The sequence below is a fragment of the Mustela erminea genome, chromosome 18 (assembly GCF_009829155.1).
Source record: "Mustela erminea isolate mMusErm1 chromosome 18, mMusErm1.Pri, whole genome shotgun sequence".
In the NCBI taxonomy this organism is placed as follows: Eukaryota; Metazoa; Chordata; class Mammalia; order Carnivora; family Mustelidae; genus Mustela; species Mustela erminea.
In genome coordinates, this window is record NC_045631.1 from 18140484 (window position 1) to 18161638 (window position 21155).

General features: G+C 37.1%; 1 protein-coding gene across 1 annotated transcript in view; it reads right to left on the reverse strand.

Moving 5' to 3' along the window:
• Positions 1-21155, reverse strand: part of CPD (carboxypeptidase D) — a 74984-nt gene that overhangs the window by 48364 nt on the left and 5465 nt on the right. Inside the window, exon 2 of the mRNA XM_032322339.1 lies at positions 19932-20179. Coding sequence (XP_032178230.1) covers positions 19932-20179 — 248 coding nt within the window. The remainder of the gene's footprint in view (positions 1-19931; positions 20180-21155) is intronic.

The window sequence follows — 21155 nt, forward strand, 5'->3', positions numbered from 1 at the left end:
CTCTTTGCTCCAATTTCAACTTGACTTCCCCATTTAAAGTTGCTACTTGCTTCTCCCCAACATTATCCCCAAGCCCATCCCACCAACACTCACAATTCCACTCACTCTTTTGTACTTTTTCTTTTTTCTAGAGTACTTAACAATATACCTATTAAGTTTATTATTTACTGCCTATTTCTCTAGACTAGATTATAAGCAACACAGGGGCAGAGATTATCTACCACACCCACTGATGGATATTCCAAGCACCAGACGGTATCTGGCACACAATAGCCCCTGAGAAAATATCTGTTGAAAGAATGAAACTAAGTAGGTAATTAAGATTTCTGTTTTGAATGTATTAAATTTGAGATGCCGAAGACTTTGTCTTCCCAGAATATACATAAGTTTATAACCACCAAAAGCCCAGTAACTTGGTCTTAATATTCTTCTTAGAAGGCAAGGTAACCATCTTTTGACCTTTTCTTATTGTCCAGCATCTTGGTATGAACTTTGGGTCTGGCATCTATGATCATCTTTGCTTAACTCTCACCTGTATGTACAATGTGGACATACACATACTATTCGTGATACATATTTATTAATCTTTTCCAATTTTTACTACTATATTGTTCATAGTACAATGGTCATTGTGTTTAAGATGTTATACTAAGATTATAGGGATTTATAAATAAGAGACATACCTTCATTCATAGTCTAGAGTCTTGGTGAGGAAGCAGAACACAGAACACATAAAAATAACAATTTCAGAGCAACGCATGTGTGAGCTCATTTTTCTTGCATATGTAAAACTTAATAGCTATGTTAAGTTGCAAACATGGCCAATTAATACTTTAATTATGCCAGAAGGTAGGGAAGTAGACAGCTTACAACGCTATAATCACCAGGCTGGAGTTCTGGCATTCTTTTGTCTGTTCCTTAATTGTCTTACTTAAGTAGCTATTTAAGAAACACTAGCTAAGAGCAACACGAAGACCAAGTTTACAGTAGTATTTTGGAGTATTATCTAATCAGCTTTTTAAACTTTAATAGTACTATAGCTAGCCATTGCCAATCAATGACACAGAGAAATATATTCCCAGGGTAGGGGAAGAGAGGAAGGACAGAAGTCTTCTAAAAGAAGACTTTAAGACAAGAAATTACATTCAGTGGACTCTAGCCCCACAGATCACGCACTGTAGTGATTTTTTTTTTAATAACTCTACAATCTAAAACTAAAGGTCATATTCATGGAGACAAAACTCTTTTTGTAGGTCCTACAGATTTGAGGAAATATTATAGTGAGGAGTGTACCTAACTGTAACACATCTTTGTGGAGTCAATCATTGCTTTACAGCATAGAATCTAGTGGAAATACAAAATATTCATTAAATCTTGGCATGTATTCCCCAAATTTTCCTTTGATAAGACCCTATTTAACAGGAAGCCATGCAAATATTGGAAATAAAATTAAGGGGGAATGAATTAGTCAGTAATTGTTACATGAACAACTGGTAACTATGTGATAAAAAATACTGGTGAGCTTTACCTCCTATCATACCAAATAAACTTAAATCCATATGGAATTTGATGTAAAAATGAAACTGTAAACAAACCTGGAACTCAACATGAATATTTTTGTACTCTCAGGATGAGAAGAATCTAAGTTTGGCAGCAAAGTAGCATGAAGGCATAAAAGGAAAAAAAATGATAGATTTAACTATTAACAACTGTAAAATATTTGATCAAAAACCTACCTTAAAAAATTTTAAAAAGAGACTAAGAAACAAACCCCATAAAATAAGAGAGTTATAGAACACTCCTGGGTAACAATTTAATAATTACGTATATGACATCTTTGGCATGACCTTAACAGAGAAAATTTCTTTTCCAGGAACTTATACCAAGGTAATAGCTACAAAGAAGAGGACTATAATGTTTAAACTAAAAGAGAATAAAACTGAAAAATACCTGACTATCCAAAAATGGGGGATCAGTTTACAATTATATAAAATGGGCTACTGTGCAACTATTTAAGGTACTGTGGACAAACATTTATGGGCATGATATTTTCCATATAATAACAAAAAAGGTATAAAACAGCATATACAGGGTGATGGGTATTGAGAAGGGCACATGCTGTGATGAGCACTGGGTGTTACACTTAACTAATGAATCACTGAACACAGCATCAAGGACTAATCATGTACTATACAATGGCTAACTGAATGTAATTTTTTAAAAAGATTTGGGGCACCTGGTTGGCTCAGTGGGTTAAAGCCTCTGCCTTCAGTTTGGGTCATGATCCCAGAGTCCTGGGATCAAGCCCCGCATCGGGCTCTCTGCTCAGTGGGGAGCCTGCTTCCTCCTCTCTCTCTGCCTGCCTCTGACTACTTGTGATCTCTGTCAAGAAATAAATAAAATCTTAAAAAAAAAAAAGATTTTATTTATTTGACAGAGAGAGATCACAAGTTGACAGAGAGGCAGGTAGAGAGAGAGAGAGAGAGAGAGAGAGAAGCAGGCTCCCCGCTGAGCAGAGAGCCTGACGCAGAACTCGATCCCAGGACCTTGAGATCATGACTGAGCCGAAGGTAGCAGCTTAAGCCACTGAGCCACCCAAGCGCCCCCGAATGTAATTTTTTTTTAAAGCATATAAAGATAAATCTTTTTGCATGACAATTTAAACTTTATTCTTCTTTGAAACATACAGTTTCTCAGTTTCCCTATACTCAAGTATGAGTTAACTGATTCAAAACAATTTTGACAATCTAACCAACATGCTATGCTGTTTTTTTTTTTTAAACTCAAGTTTATTGAGTCATAGTTTATATTCTATAAAAGTTATCCTTTTTAAGTATACAGTGCAATGTGTACATTCATATAAGCTCCACCACAATCAAGATACAGGACATTTGTCTCATCCCAGAAAGTTCCCTTCCTCCAGCTCCCAGGTTTTGGGCAACCACTAATCTAATTTCTTTGCCTATATTTTTGCCTTCTCCAGAATGTCATATAAATGAAATCACGCAGTATAAAGCCTTTTGTATGAGGCTACTTTTACTCAGCACAATGCTTCTGAGATTCATTCATACTGTTGCATATATAAATTCTCCTTTTTATTTCTCGGTATTTGCTTGCATGGATGTAGTACAATTTGTTTATCCTTTTACATGTGATGGATATTTGAGCTGCTTTCAGTTTCTGGTGATTGTGAATAAAGCTGTGCACAGACCTTAGTGTGGGCATATATTTTCATGTTTTTTTGGATAAATATCTAGGAGTGCCTTGGCTGAGTTATACAGCAAATGTAAGTTTAACTTTATAAGAAACTGTCAAACTATTTTCCAAAGTGGCTTACCATTTCACATTCCTACCAGCAATGCATGAATGTTCCAGTTTCTCTGCATCCTCACTTAAACTGCTCATGCAACTGGTCAGATTTTTAACTAAATATTCTAGTGAGTGTACAATGGGATCTCAGTGTGGTTTTAATTTGTATTTCCCAGACAACAAATAATATTGCACATCCTTTCATGTCTTCAGCATCTATATTAGGAGACCTTGGAAGCTAGGGACTACTGGTGATATTGTAGAGAAGGAAGGATATTAAGAAAGGGATCCCATAAACTGTCTACAAACTCTTGGACTTACTCTTGAACTGCAATGTGTGGGTATGACCCTAACAACATGCCAAAAGCATGGAGAACTGAATAACAAAACAGCTTCCAGACTGGCCCTTGGGAGGTAAGTACACAGAACAGATCTGAACAGAACTGTAAATACTTTGAAAATTCAAACTGCCATCACAGCCCATAGGAGGCAAGTCAAAACTTAAAACTGAGCCTACCTGGGTCATTGACTGCTAAAATAAACAAAGAAGTTGTCATTTTTTTGTAGAATTTAAACAAGACTTGGATCTCATAAGATCCAAAATGTTCAGCCTATATAACCCAACATTCTTTGATATTAAAAGAACCAGGGAAAAAAAAAAAAAAAAAAGAACCAGGAAAATGTCAACCACTTGAAAGGAAAAAATAATCAATAGACACCAACCCCAGTGTGACCTAGATATTGAAATTATCAGACTAAGCTTAAAGCAGTTGTTTTAGCCACATTCCAAGGAAGTAAGATTAACCATTCTTTTTTTTTTTTTCTTAAAAAAAGATTTAATTAATTTATTTGACAGAGAGAGACACAGTGGGAGAGGGAACACAAGCAGTGGGAGTGAGAGAGAGAGAGAGAGAGAGAGAAGCAGGCCTCCTGCTGAGTAGGGAGGGCAGATGCAGGCCTTGATCCCAGGACCCTGGGATCATGACCCGAGCCCAAGGCAAACATTTAACTACTGAGCCACCCAGGTGCCCCAAGATTAACCATTCTAGAAATAAAAACAGAAGACACAAAGAAGAAGGACAAAGTGGAAATTTCAAAATGATAAATTCAATAACCAAAATTTAAATATTTACTTGATGAATTCAACAGGAGAATGGAACTGACAAGAGGGAAGAGTTAATTTGTAGACAGACAAACAGAAATTACCTAATGTAAGTAACAGAGAAAAAAAGAATACTTTTAGGGACAAAGGTCTACTGGAAGGTCTGGCATTCTTGTCACTGGAGTCTCAGAAGGAGAGGAAAAGGGCACAATGCCAAAAAAGAAAAAAAAAAAAAGATGAAGAAATTATAGCCAAAAAGTCCCCAAATTTGGCAAAAGATGTAAACTTAGATTTCAAGAAACTCAGCAAATCCCAAACAGGTTAAACTAAAAAAAAAAAAAAAAAAAAAAGATTCATGGCTAGATACTTTATAATCGAATTGCTCAAAACCAAAGACAAAGGAAAAACTCTTGAAAGCAGTAACAGAAAAATAATATGCTCATACAGGGGAACAACAATTCAAATGACTGTGAGTTTCTCATCAAAAGCTGTGGAGGCCAGAAGGCAAGAGCATAAAACAAACAAACAAAACCTGCCAACCCAAAACCTAGAGTTTTATATCCAGTGAAAATATTCTTCAGTAATGAAGGCAAAAAACAGACATTCTCAGTGAAGGAAAACTAAAGAATCCACCACAAACCAACTTGCTTTAAAAAAAAAAAACGCTAAAGTCAGCCAACAGAAAGGATGATTACCCACCACCTGCATCAACATAGATGGAACTGGAGGGGATTATGCTCAGGGAAATAAGTCAAGCAGAGAAAAACAATTATCGTACGGTTTCACTCATATGTGGAACATAAGGAATAGCGTGCAGGACCACAGAGGGAGGGAGGGAAAACCCGGAAGAAATCAGAGAGGGAGACAAACCATGACAGACTCTGGACTCCGGGAACCAAACCGAAGGTTACAGAAGGAAGGGAGGTGGGGGGATCGGTAACCGGGGGATGGGTATTGAGGGGGGCACATGTTGTGATGAGCACTGGGTGTTATATGCAACTAATGAATCGTTGGACACTACATCAAAAACTAATGATGTACTATATGTTGGCTAATTGAACATAATTAAAAAATAAACGAAAACCAAAACCAAAACCAAAATAAATAAAAGAAATGCTAAAGAAAGTCAGTTATTCGAGTAAAAAAAATAAAAAAATAAATGACACCAGAGAGAAACTCAGGATTTCCAGAATGAAAGAACAGCAGAAATGGTAAATATCTGGGTAAATACAATGAACTATTTTTTTCCTCTTAAGTTCTTTAGAGTATGTATGACAGCGGAAAGCAAAAATCATAACACTGTCTGGTGGGATTTTCAATGCATATACATGTAATACAAATGACAACGGCAACATAAAGTGGGGGACGGTACAGTGTGGTGGTGAGATTTGTGCATTCCTCCTGAAGTGGTAAAATATCAGTCCTGTGATAGAACTGTGAAAAATTAAGCATGTAAATTGTAACTCCTAGAGCAACTACCAGAACAAACCATATAAAAGAGATACAGTAAAAAACACAAGAGATAAAATACTAAACATTCAAACAATCCCACAGAAGGCAGGAGAGAGGAAGCAGTAGAATAAAAAACAGAGGAAATAAAGAGGAAAATAATTAAAAAGTAGACTTAAATCCAAACATATCAATAATTACATTCAGTGTAAATGGTATAAACATACAGACTAAAAGACAAATTGCCAGAGGCACCTGGGTGACTCAGTCTTTTAAGCCTCTGCCTTCGGCTCAGGTAATGATCCCAGCATCCTGGGAACCCCCACCCCATAGACTCCCTGCTCAGTGGGAAGCCTGCTTCTCCCTCTTCCCCTCGTGTGCCCTCTCGCTCACTCTCTCTCTCAACTAAGTAAATTTAAAAAAAAAATTAAAAATAAAGGACAAATTGTCAAACGAATTGAAAAATAAGAGCCAATTACATGCTGTCCATCAGAAACTCACTTTATTTTTTAAAGATTTTATTTTATTTGACAGACAGAGATCACAAGTAGGCAGAGAGGCAGGAGGGGGGGTGGGGGAGAGGGGGAGGTGGGGGGAAGCAGGCTCCCTGCCTAGTAGAGAGCCCGATATGGGGCTCGATCCTAGGATCCTGAGATCATGACCTGACGCTTTATTTTTTTTTTAAGATTTTATTTATTATTTGATAGAGAGAGCAAGCACAAGTAGGCCGAGCAGCATGCAGAGGGAGAAGCAGGCTCTCTGCAGAGCAGATAGCATGAGATCATGACCTGGAGCAGAGGGCAGATGCTTAACCGACTGAGCCACCCAGGTGCCCTAAGAAACTCCCTTTAAATAAATATAATGGTACAGAGAAGTTAAAAGTAAAAGAAGGTGGGGCACCAGGTGGTCCTGGGATCAAGCCCCACATTGGGCTCCCTCCTCAGCAGGAAGACTGCTTCTCCCTCTCCCACTCCCCCTGCTTGTGTTCCCTCTCTTGCTGAATCTCTGTCAAATAATAAATAAAATCTTTAAAAAAAAAAAAAAGTAAAAGAAGGTTAAAAGATACACCAGGCAAACATAAAACAAAAGAAAAATGGAGAGGCTAGAGTAGTATCAGCCAAAGTAGACTTGAGAACAAGGAAAAGTAGCAGGGTTTTATTTTATTTTATTTTTTAAAAGATTGATTGACTGATTGATTGATTTGACAGACAGAGATTACAAGTAGGCAGAGGGGCAGGCAGAGAGAGAGGAGGGGAAGCAGGCTCGATCCCAATATCCCGGGATCCTGGGACCATGGGATCATGACCAGAGCCAAAGGCAGAGGCTTTAACCCACTGAGCCACCCAGGCGCCTCAGTAGCAGGGTTTTAAAGAGGGATACTACCTAATGATAAAAGGGTCAATTGACCAAGAAAACATTGTAGTCCAAGTTTACCATCAAGTAGATCTAAAGGACATTTAGAGCACACCCCACCCAACAACAGCAACATACATACTCTTTTCAAGTACAAATGGAACACTCATCAAGACAGACAATACCCTGGGTTGTAAAACAAACTTAACAAATGTACAAGAACTGAAATCATACAAGGTATATTCTTTGACATGAAGGAATTACAGAGAATCAGTAATAGAAAGCTATATACAGGATATCCTTTTCTTAATGAAATCTAAAAGTAAAGCACATTTCCTGAGTTTATAATAATAAACTACTCTCAGAAGTCAACTTACAAGTTGTGGTATCTTCCTAACCCACATATTTCTAAACTCATAGGAACCCACCAACGTGAACAGTGCTAAACTCATTTTTATTTGCTATACAAAAAAAGATTAAAATGCTATTCTAACTCTAGAATATCAGAAAGTTTTTATTCACCAGCTTCAAGTTTCAGTTTAGCAATTAAATTTTGTAAATCATCTCTAAAAAAACCTGGAAGCAAATGAAGATATTAACTGAGTTTTGTGAGGTGCTACCAATAGGCATTATTTGCTATCTGGGTTAAACTTAACATTTATTTTCCCAATTCTAACTGTCAATGAGTAATCTTAACTAGGCAGCCGGTTGAGATCTTTCTGTCTTGATCTTTGCCCCAACAACAACAACAAAAAAACCCTACCTATACAAAGCTAGAGTTTCCTGTAACAGAGAACAGCCATTAAAATGTAGATAAGCCTGATGTTACTGACAGCTGCAGCTACTTACCAGATTCAGTTCATATGTCTGCTTTTTTTTTAAGGTGGTGTCATGTGGCTCAATACAGGCTACAGGATTAAATATCAGACCTCAGAACAGTATCTTTATCCAGTTAAAGAAAATTTAAATTTGGGGAGTGGAACATTCATTACAGGCATGCCTCAAAGCAATAAAATATTTTACTAACAGTATAAAAGGGTCCGTTATTTATCTGACTTATTAACAATCATAAATAAGCATACCTCTGTTATCCATTTCTCTCTCAGGGGGCTAGCTAAGCCAATGACCTTCAAATTTGTTTATTCGTACTAAAATAATTTTGAAAAATTATGCAGTGCTTCACATAGGTGGCATCTAAAAGTTTTCGTCTTTAGTTTAACTAGTTGCAAACAGTGTAGTTTCCTGGATGGTATAAATTTTTATATTTTTAAATAAAACTTTTACATTATTATTTTAGATGTACCCCCAAAAATAAAATATAGATTTAATTCCTGGAATCATCTATATAAAACTTGTGTGAACATATACTCTTCTTTCACAATAAGAATTTTACATCTTCCCTTTTTCTACCTGAACTTACATTTCCATTCTGCTTCATCCACAGGTTATTTGAATGTGATATACTTGTATGGTTCGAAGTGTTATACCGATCATCCTATAACACTTCAAACTATAATATGTATGTATATGTATGTAAATTTTCCTAAATTTTCAATTACCTAATACCCTAAGAACTAATTTTTATCTTTTAGATTGAATTATTATAACTACTGGCATAAAATTTATCAGAAAGGCAAAATTATCAATTTTACTAAGCAATAAACAGGTAATAATTACTGAAAATATCTTTTTTTAAAAAGATTTATTTATTTATTTTACAGGGGAGGGCAGAGAGAGAAGAGAGAGAAACCCAAGCAGACTCCCCACTGGATGCGGAACTGATGTGGGACTTGAGCTCATGACCCTGAGATCATGACCTGAGCCAAAATCAAGAGTCCATTGCTCAACTGACTGGGCTACCCAGGTACCCCCAAAATATCTTTTAATTTTAGGAAAGAGTAGGAATGGAAGATCTGGAAATTTATTTCCTTAAAGCTATCAAAACAGGTCTCTTCCTTCTCCCCATACATATCTCAGTTTGAAAATCACTGATTTAGATTCTTTCCTCTACTTACAAGAATTGACAAAGAAAGAAAAATGGTACAAATTTTGCTTTTAAACCTATCTACCCAGGTGCCTGGCTGGCTCAGTCAGAAAAGTAGTGCATTAGAGCTTCATGTTGTAGAGATTACATTAAAAAACAAAAAACAAAACAAAACAAAACTTTAAAAAAAACATTACCTTGCCAATCCAAAGTTTTCTTTGTTTGGAAAAAACTGAATGTAATGTACTATGAAACTTACAATCCCTTCATTCCTTTACCAGCATCAAAAAAAAAAGACTAAAAATGTAACCATTAGCAAACTGTCCAGTAGTACAACAAATTGTGATTAACAGTAATTGCTATAGGTGGCTAAATCTTCCGATAAAAGGATCTGCTCATACCCATTAAACTCCTTTATTTGTCTAACAACAAATTTTCATATGCTTTAGTCACTCAATTAATCGTTATCATAGAAGCAGTCCCTATTACTGTTTTCACTAAAGAGATCTAGCTTTGTTGGGGGCATGAGAGGTACTTAAATAAATTCAACCCTTCATTCAAAAACAGGGAACTAGGGGCGCCTGGGTGGCTCAGTGGGTTGAGCCGCTGCCTTCGGCTCAGGTCATGATCCCAGGGTCCTGGGAGTTCCTCCACCTCCACCCTGCCTTGCTCATTAGGGAGCCTGTTTCTCCCCTGGCCAGCCACTACCCCAAATTGTGCACGTGCTCTCTCTCTGACAAATAAGTAAATCTTTAAAAAACAAAACCAAAAAACTTCAAGAACACCGGCGTGGCTCAGTTGGTTAAGTGTCTGCATTGGGCTCAGGTGATGATCCCAGGGTCCTGGGACTGAGTCCCAGATGGGGCTCCTTGCTCAGCAGGGAGTCTGCTTCTCCCTCTGGCTACCGCTCCCCCTGCTTATGCTCTTTCTCACTCTCTCTGACAAATAAATTTAAAAATCTTAAAAAAAAAAAAACCATGGGGCGCCTGGGTGGCTCAGTGGGTTAAGCCGCTGCCTTCGGCTCGGGTCATGATCTCGGAGTCCTGGGATCGAGTCCCACATTGGGCTCTCTGCTCAGCAGGGAGCCTGCTTCCCTCTCTCTCTGCCTGCCTCTCTGTCTACTGTGATCTCTCTCTGTCAAATAAATAAATAAAATCTTTAAAAAAAAAAAAAAAAAACCAAAAAACCTACTTCAAAGGACAGCGAGAAGTTCTCACAATTTTGACATCTGTGAACAATTTATTTATAGATAATAAGTGAGTTAATAAGTGATAATTTTGCACTCCCTGATATATTTTTAAAACCTAATGAGCATAGCGCTCAAAAAATTTTAAGTGGGACATCTGCATCAAATGAACAGAAAAAAACAGAGGCCCTTTAAAAATTCCCCATATTCCTGGTCTTTAAATTCAAGTTTACTATGAGCAAATCTTAATTGAACTTGGTGTTTGTATTCTCAGCAACTTTATCTATTTTCTTCACCACTCCCACTGAATATATATTTGCTAATGATATGGTTCTACAAAGTTAAACTAAATTACACAGTTCTGCATCTGTTTTCAGTTTTGTTTAAGTTGGTTGGTCAACAAGATCTCTCACACAGCTCTTTGAACTGCATTTTCCTTTTTTTAAAGTACTCTCCCATTCTCTACCACCTGAGTTAAATAGAAAAAAGAAAAAAGAAAAGAAAGGAGAAAAAAAACCTGATTATCTAGACCTCAGATCTGAAGATTTAGGGACCAAATCCTAAAGCAGTGATTAACATATGGTTCTCCACCTTCATGTAAGTCTATCATGTTACAAAATATACAATTGTGCTGCTCCTAAAGGTCAGATTTTATATCAGGCTGTATATTTTAGTTTACTAAAGCAAACCTTTGACTTGAGTAGAAGCAAATATATTCTGTTTGAGAACTGTTTTACCTTTTTGCTTTCCTTTCAAATTAGGCAGCATTCACATTAGAATAGAGAAGAAGGAAGAAAGAGGTCCAAGCACCTCCTTAATGTACAAGTTTAGATAAGACCAAAAGCACTTTACTAATGCACATTTGATTATCAATAGTATTCTTCAAGCATGAACAATGGCGTGAAAATTAATATGTGAACTTCCAGCATTGTTTAAAGAAAACATCCCAGAGCAAAATGCCAGAAGTACTTATACTTTAGAGGTTAAAAAACTAACAAACAGACCCAAACCCCACCCATCTGTTCATTTATATATGTACTCTATTTTTTTTCAAAGACTTTATTTATTTATTTATTTGTCAGAGACAGAGAGAGAGATTGAGAGAGAAGGATCACAAGCAGGGGGATCAGGAGAAGGAGAAGCAGGCTCCCCACTATGCAGGGAGCCTGACATGGAGCTCCATCCCAGGACGCAGGTAGACGCTTAATGGACTGAGCCACCCAGGCGCCCCTATGTATTCTATTATACATATATATTCTAGTTGAATTTCTGGCTCCAGCTCTAAGCAATTAAATTATGTCAGGAAACAATACCAATTCAATTTCAAAAATCATATATGCTGCCATACGTTTTCCTTATCTCAAAACTGCTAAATCTCTTTATCATCTTGACTTCTCTCCCAATCTCCAGAGCCTATTTCCCAACTGCCCAATGGGCACTTGTAACTAGTAACTAATACCTCAAGCACCATCCTCGGTCTTCACTCCTCTCTCACCTGAAGAGAACATGAACACAAACACACATACTCCTCCAATTAGTATTCCTAGGTTCAATCACCTCCAAGTTAGATCTTTGGGTCCCTCTTTTTGACACTCTGTTCTACCATCTAACGGATGGTCAATCCTGTAGTTCTTTTTGCAACAATTTCTTATATCTCACACTCCCTCTTCATTCCCCTGGCATCCCTCTAGATAAAGCCCTTATCTCCAAAAAAAACTCTGCACCAAAGGACAGTGAACACTCCCTAGTCTCTCTTCCTCTAGCACTTTTTCACTGCCAATACATTTTGTATAAAGATAACTCCAGGGGCACCTGGGTGGCTCAATGGGTTAAAGCCTCTGCCTTCAGCTCAGGTCATGATCTCAGGGTCCTGGGTCCGATCGGGTTCTCTGCTCGGCAGGGAGCCTGCTTCCCCCTCCCTCTCTCTCCACCTGCCTCTCTGCTTACTTGTGATCTCTGTCTGTCAAAAACCAAACCAAACCAAACCAAACCAAACCAAACAAAACAAAAAAACTCCAAATGAATAGTAACACAGTGACCTTATCAAATAATTCACACTCTAGCAGGACACACAAAAAACTATTAACAACATAACCAGACAAGCATCATAATGATAATATTAACAAAAAGCTCTAGGAAGGCGAGAGAGTGACAGTTACTACCCTAGAGTTTCCATCCACAGTGGAACTGGAGAAAAGCATCCCAGAAAATAGCCCAAGGTTTACATTTTGGGGAAAGGACAAGTAGTTCAATGACAGGGGAGAGGTAGGAAAGAAGAGAAGAGGGGAGGAGAGGAGAGGGGAGAAGAGATGAGGAGAGGAGAGGTAGGAGAGAAGACCAGAAATATAAGCTTGAGTCAGACTCTAGGCCCTTTAGTGTCATGCTAGTAAGTTTAGACTTGATGCTATTAAAGTGTGAAACAAGCAAAGGTGTAAGAACACTTTTGGGGTTTTTGTTACTTTGCTTGTAACATGTAATTTTAAAAACAAAGTAATACAAGCACCAATAGAACCAGACACATAAGTGTAACTAATGGTAAATTACTTTTCCTCTCTACTTCAGATTAGTAAAGATGCAGGAAAATTAGATACAAGGACAATAATCTGTATATGTTCATTAGTCAGGTTGGTTTATTTATGTTATTTAAATCTGTGTGCCTACTGATATTTTTGTCTTTGTGATCTAACAAATACTGAGACATGTTTAAAACCTCCTACTGTATTTATGGATTTGTCTATTCTTAATATATCAGATACTGCATCTTTTTCAGTTCTGCACTGTCCATTTGATTTTTTCTTTGCTTTAAACAGATTCCAATTTCCTGGCATCATATGATTAACTCATAATGCCCTGGGTTTGTTTGCTTTTTGTTTATTTATTTGAGTATAGCTCCAGGTGTACAACATAGTGATTCAACAAGTTCATACACCATGCCATGTTCACTCCAAGTGCAGCTGCCACCTATCCCAATACATCACTATTACGATAACATTGACTGTATTCCTTATGCTGCTCATTTTATTCCCCTGACTTCTTCATTCCATAACTGGAAGCCTGTATCGCCCACTCCCCTTCACCTACTTTGCCCAAGCCTCCACTCCCTCCCTTCTGACAAACATCAATTTGTTCTCCATCTTTATAGGTCTGATTAGGCTATTTGTTTTTTAATTCATTTGTTTGCTTTTTTTAGATTCTACTTATGAATGAAATCATATGGCATTTGTCTTTCCCAGTCTGACTTATTTCACTAAGTGTAATATCCTCCATTCATGTTGTCTCAAATGGCATGGCTGCATCCTTTTTATGGCTGTGTAATATTCCATTGTGTGTATACATATACACATATTTGTGTATATAAGTACGTGTGTGTGTGTGTGTGTGTGTGTGTGTATACCACATCTTCCTTATCCATTCACCTACTGATGGACACTTAGGTTACTTCCATCTCCTGGCTATTGTAAACAATACTGCAATAAACAAAGGGATGCATATCATGTCTCTTTCCAAATTAGTGTCTTTCTTTTCTTTGGGTAAATACCCAATAATGGGTATTGGATCATATGGTATTTCTATTTTTATTTTTTTTAAAGACTTATTTATTTATTTATTTGACACAGAGAGAGAGAGAGAGAGAGAGATCACAAGTAGACAAGAGAGGCAGGCAGAGAGAGAGGGAGAAGCAGGCTCCCCGCCAAGCAGAGAGCCCAATGTGGGGCTTGATCCCAGAACCCTGGGATCATGACCCAAGCCAAAGGCAGAGGCTTAACCCACTGAGCCACCCAGGCGCCCCTATTTTTAATTTTTTAAGAACCTCTGTACTGTTTTCCACAATGCCTGCACCAATTTCTATTCCCATCAACATTGTACCAGAGTTATTCTTCTCCACATCCTCACCATAATGCCCTGTTCAATGACACAGAGTGTGCTCCCCAAGAATAAGCTTTTCAGTTCATTTTTTTGGACTAAGTGTAACCTTTCATGCTGTTCAAAACAATTTGGTAATTATTTTCCCCTTGCTGGCAACAATCTACCTCAAGCCAAATATACCTCAATATTTAGAGCATATTAGTGCTGCTCAGTCTGACCTCCACTTTAGGCAGAGAACAGCTGCCCACAGGACCAAAGAAGTTTATTCTCACAAAAAAAAAAAACCTGAATTAGTTACATTATATGCTATCTGGCCACATTTCCTAACTCTCTGCCCATAAAAGGAGAAGGGGGAAAAGGCTGAAATAAAGTACAAAAGGAGAGGAAAGAAAGTTTGATAAATCCACAGACCATTTTCTTCTTCCAAAGGAGAAAAAAAAATCATAATTACCAGTCTGAAAAGACACAGCCCCAAGTTAGCAATGTTTAAAGACTATGGCAGCTGACCTAACTAATCAGAGAATGCACAGGCTCACATGAACAACACACAGGCCTGACAATATTTCTGACCAATTTTTATCTCAGTACTCTTTGATATAAGGAAAACAGTCTAAAAGTAGGTGATCTCAGATAAACACAGATGGCTCAGTCCTCACTGGAAATGACTAACAAACAAGACAGGGCAAAATAAAAAGCCTAAATAGTAAGTTATTACATGCAATTTATAAGGTGTTTTGTTCCTACTTAGAATTTGAAAATAAATCAATTTTACCAAGAGTAACCAAAAACAGTATACTTTGAAACTATAGGTCATGACCCATTAGTGCACTGTGATATATAGAAGTAGGTTCAGATAAGCATTTTTTGTTTAATGAACTAGTAGAGACTAGAAAAAAGCAATACCAGAATATATCACAAAGTACTATTTCATGAAACTGTTTCGGTTTTATGTACACACATATATGAGATGTATTTAAATGACTGAAAGGTAATTTTACATTTTAGATTACAATTAAAAAAAAAAAAAGTTTCAGGACACCTGGATGGCACAGTCAGTTAGTTAAGCGTTCGACTCTTAGTTTCGGCTAAGGTCATGATCTCGGGGTGGTGAGAATGATCCCCGTGTGGGCCTCCATGTTCCAAGTGTGAAGTCTGCTTTGGATTCTCTCTCTCTCCCCCTCTACCCCTCCCACTTGTGTGTATACACTCTCTCTCTCTCAAATAAATCTTTTAAAAAAAAAAGTCTGAAAAACATTCACCTCAGATCTACCAGTAAGATAACTTATTTTCTCAGAGTGTGAACAAAATTAAGAGGAATATTTTTATAAATTTTTGTAAGATTATCTTGATCATCTAAGATTTTAAATAACTGTGTACACATTTCTCAGATGCAAGGATTCACTTATTCAAAATTCAAAAAAGCCTTATTGTTTACCTTCTATAGACCAGGCACAGCTCTATGTGCTAGAAACAGAAAACTGAATAAATCAAGTTCCTGCCCTCCTGAAGTTTAAATTCCACCAGATATAAGCACCCACGATGCCAGCTGCTAGGTTAAGAGCTTTATATCCATTCTCACTTGGGCCTCATAATCCTATGAGGTAGATAGTATTTGTCTTCCTTTTATATATGTGGGAAATGAGTCTCAGAGAAATTACTTTACTTGCATAAACTTCTCTTTCTCCCCCCAACCCCACCTCTCACACATGCGCATGCTCTATTTCTCTCGCACACACGTGGCTAGTCAACGGCAGAGCTGGGATTCAAACTCAAGGCAGCAGGATTCCAAAGCTCTGCCCTTAGCCACTATACTACACTGCCTTCCAGAGTTGTTCTATCTGCAAGAAAAAAATATAACAGCATTCTGCCTAAGAAAGCTTCTAAAATTTATATCAAATTGTGACTTTTGATCATATAATTTCAATTATAGGTGGCCTGGGGCTGCTTGTCCTTTTTAAAATTTTGTAAGTTAAAAGAAAGCAATTCTTACAAGTTGACCTAAAACTACCATCCAGTTTCATTAAATTTGCTTTGGAATAAACATATTAAACCATCAGATGATTTTTATGTCTCCTTAACTGTGAAGAAAGAAAAAAAGAATGGTAGACAAAAGGCAAAGAAATCAGCACACTGTGGTTTAAAAAAAAAACAGCAGCAGCCGCAGAGGGTCTGCTCCATGAAAAAGTTTGCCTTAGGCTCTCACACAATAAGGAGACTTTAGCAGCAGAGCATGACTACTCATTCAGAGGCCTTATTAGGATAGTCATTCCCTAGAGGTATCCTGCAGATTTGAGAAACATGTTGAGAGAAGCAAGGCCCACCCACCTAGATAGCTAGATATGCTGGGTCAACCCTACTAACCAATGTGATCATGGGGGGGCCAGATGACCCCGCATCCCGTACTCCTAAAACACAGTCTAATCCTTGACAGCAGGAATTGCTCCTGTTTGGCTCAAGCTCCCATTACCTAACACAGTATATGGGAGATGGCAGAAGTTCAGTAAATATTTGCTAAAGTAATAAATGATATTGTACAAGTTATTCCCTCTCAGGGGTCTTGATTCCCTATACAGCAAAAGGGTTGGAGTAGATCAATGCAAAGTATATACTACTTCGAGCTAGAATTTCTAAATACATCCCATAAAGCGGCAGTCAAATTACTCCAGGACATCCGGGTCTGAGTACATGCCTAGTCACGAGGTTTCACAATATCTTACTCACTGCAGTCCTGGATAAGATAAACAAAGTGAATTTGCCCTGCTGAATTTCTTAAAACTGCTCAATATTGCTGTAAGAGATATAAGTTAGTTGTAGAAACAACCAGAAAATAGATCTGACCATCCAGCTAGAAAAGGGGAAAAGCTGATGTTCATTAAAACAATAATAGTGGCAGCAGCAAAATGTAGCGTTTTCAGATGTTGTATTTAACCAAACAATCTTAATTACTGTGAAGGCAGCACCCTATTTTTTTTAATGTATAACATAGATTTGCCTTCCTTAACCATCAATTAGAAATTTCTTTCTGTTTGCAATTTTCTCCAAAAAAAAGTAAATTATTTTTAATACATTATTTTAAATGGTATCTCCAATTAATGAAGTAACTTGACTGCATCATAAAACCATTAGTTCATAAAGTCAGACTTTATTAAATATGTTTGCTGAAGACTGAAATGGGATTAAACATCTAAGTATGTTTCTTATCTATAAAAGAAATTAAGTAATTTTCAAAACATCTTTAGTTGTCATGGACAGAAATGGCTTCTAATTATTTTAAACCTCTTTATGGATGTTTGTTACATACAAGAAATATTAGTAGAAACTATAGGGGAATCAAAAGACCCTCAAAGTATCAAGTTCTCAAACTTAGGATCCAATTTGAGTAAACAGTGCTTGACAGATAAAGTCAAAGAATAATCCAAAGGTTTAAATAAAGGCCCATTAAAAGAAATGTCATAAGACACTTTATAATGTAACTCACTGCCATTAAAAAAATAAGGAAGAGCTACGGCATTTTACCATCAGCAGATTCTAAAAGGAGAAAAAGTTTATACAGATGACATTTCCATGAATTAACTTCTACCTTCCGCTTAGTCTTAATTAAATAGCCTAAGACTGCATAAAAAGAAAAAGGCTATTATTCAAAGGACATCCAAAGTTTAAAAAGCACAATAGCTGTTTATATAACATTTGAAAAGAAAAGGTAAACAAACTTACTTTAACAACTCTTTTAAAAATAATATTCTGTGGAAAATGAGAACCCTTATATATTACTGATAGGAATGTAAAATGGTACAGCCACTGGGGTAAATAAACAATTTGATGGTTCCTTAAAGCTAAAGAGCAAATTACCGTATGATCCAACAATGCCACTCCTGAGTACATATCCAAAAGATATGAAAACAAGGACTTTTTTTTTTTTTTTTTAAGATGCATTTATTTTAGAGAGAAAAAGAGAGCATGAATAGAGGTGGGAGGAGAAGAGGGGAAGGGACAGAGTCCCAAGTGGACTGTACTGAGCATGAGGCCTGATGTAAGGCTCAAATCTAACAAGCCTGAGATCACACCTGAGCGGAAACCGAGTCAGCTGCTCAACTGACTGCACCACCCAGGAGCCCTGAAAACAAGGACTTAAACAGGTATTTGTACACCAATGTTCAAGTAGCATTATTCACAACAACCAAAAGGTGGAAACAATCCAGCGCCCATCAATAAGTGAGTGGATAAACAAAATGGAGTATACGCATAAAATGGAGTATTTCTTCATCATAAAAAGCAATGAAGTGTTGAGATATGCTACAAATTGCAAGAACCTTGAAAATATCAGGCTAAGTAAAATAAGCCAGACTCAGGACAAACATTCTATGATTCCAGTTCTATGAATTATCTAGAATAGGCAAATCCAGAGAGATAGAGAATAGATTAGAAGGGGAATGGAAAATTATGGCTTAACGGTCACCAAATTTGTTTGGGATGCTGAAAAAGTTTTCTTAAGTAGTGAGGACACTGGGTGCACAACACTGTGAATGTAATGAATGCCACTTAATTCTATACTTAAAAATGATCAAAATAACAAATATCATGTTATATGTGTGTATTCAACCACAATTTTTAAAAAAATTCCATGATCACCCCATAGATTAAAATATAAAAGGAAACCATGTCCTTATATAAAAGGGAGAGAACTGGTGGTCAGCCCATTAACTAAGATGTCTGCAATGGACACATGGCACAGGTACTTTACGTGGGTCCGCATATGATGTGATGTAATCTATGTGAGTCTTACTGGGAAATCTGACCAGGTTCCAGAATATGGGATGTTCTGTAGGACAACTGGCCTGAACTCATCAAAGGATTCACTATCATTAAGAAAGTATTGATATTGATGGTTCTACACTGGGGAAACCACAAAAGCACAAGAGCCAAATGTAATGCTTGAACTTTGCTTGGATCTGATCTGGAAGAAAATAAGCTATAAAGGAAATCTGAGGACTAATAAAGGAAATTTGAGTGATGAACAGAATGTAGGATGGTAGTACTGAATTACTGTTGACCTCTCAGTTATGATAATAGTATATGGTTGTACACAGAAATGTTCCAGTACTTGGAAACCACATGCTGAGGTACTTACAGGTGAAATATTAAGGAATCTGCACCTACCTGTGGATGCTTTGGCAAAAGAGAATGTGTGAGGGGAAGGGACAGGAGAGGAGGAACATTTAGGGTAATAACAAAAGTTGGTGAATTTAAATGAAGGATATATAGGCCTTCGTGTAGTCTTTCAATTGTACTGTGGGTTTGAAAATTTCAAAATAAAAAACAGAAAATTTTTAAAAATTAGAATTCCTCAAAGTTTCCTCTTTTCCACTCAGAGTATTCACAAGAAAGCTAAATGAGGAGCATCTGGCTGGCTCAATCAGTAGAGCATGTGACTTTTGATCTCGGGGTCAGGGTGTCGTGGGTGGGGGGGGTGGGGAGTCCATGCCCACATTGGGCACACAGCTTACAGGAGGGCAGGGAAGGGCAGAGAAGGGGAGGTGAGGGAAGAGGAGGGGAGGGGAGGGGAGGGGAGGGGAGGGGAGAAAAAGAAAAAGAAAAAGAAAAAGAAAAAGAAAAAGAAAAAGGAGAGAGAGAAAAGCCAAATGATAAAGGGGAAAATATAGCAAATTCAGGGCTTTTCATACCTTCCACATCATACCAATGTGCGCCGTTTGTGATCCCATCTTTGAAAGTCTCGTCTTCCTCTCCTGGACAACGAGGGGCGCCAGTTTTCATTATGGGATGGTTTGATGCATAGGCTTTTGCCAAGTATTTAAAGACTTCATCATCTGAGGTTTTGCTATAGATTCCAGTGGCCTTATGTTCTGGAGAGTCATCAAAAGGATAGCTTGCTACCACCGAGCCACCATGCAGATTTCCAGAAAGCACAAACCTTTGAAAAAAACCAAAGCACATGTCACTACAAAAAAAAAAAAAAAAAAAAAAAGTACAGAAAATGCCATGTATTTAAGAATTCTACATCTTTCATAAATGAACTCATGTATCTCTTAGAGAACTAGAAGAGACAACACTATCAGCTACTGGAAGCAGAACAACAACAATGAAAGAAAAGGAAAGAAAACATCATCAGTTCAACAAATTTCAGGCAGTTTATACAAGTAACTTTAAAGAATTTTACCACCATTGAAAATGTAGCTGAGTAACAGTATAAATTAACATTCCGGGAGACAACTAATTCAGGGAATTCAAAATGTACGTGTTAGGTTGAACAATATGAACTTGCCAGTGTTCAGTTACTTCTTGACCTACAAAAATGACAATTTCATAGAGTTCAACCTAATACTTGTATTTCGTAACATGTTAACATTGTAGAAAACGTGGCTTGTATAAATATGTGTTGAATACATGAGTTAGGTTAATAACCTTCATGATTTTTTATATTTACTATCCCAAAATGTTAAAGGTAGGGAATCTAATTTAAAAAGTATGTGTTTTGCCTGACTCCAGTTTCACAATATACTAAATTCACATTTTCAAAAGAGAAGCCACAGTTGAGAAGACTGGGGGTGGGGAGAACCTGATACAGTGAGCTGCTTTCAGAGAAAAACAATATAGCACAGAGAAGATTAGTCCTTCAGTGCATCACCATAGAAGCAGCTTTCTAAGCCCAAGGTTTCTGATTGGTCCATTAAAAAATAAACTGACATGGAGACAGGGCTGCTCCCATAAAAGAAACATTTTTTTTTTTTATGTTTCTAAGTGAACCAATTTATAATTTGGTGAAATTTATAGATACAGAAATACTGAAGAACTCCTTTTATGGTGAAAGTAAAAACAAAAACATGCTGAAGTCCTATTTATACATCTTTCCCTCATGGAACAGTTCAAACTATTAATGTGACTACAGA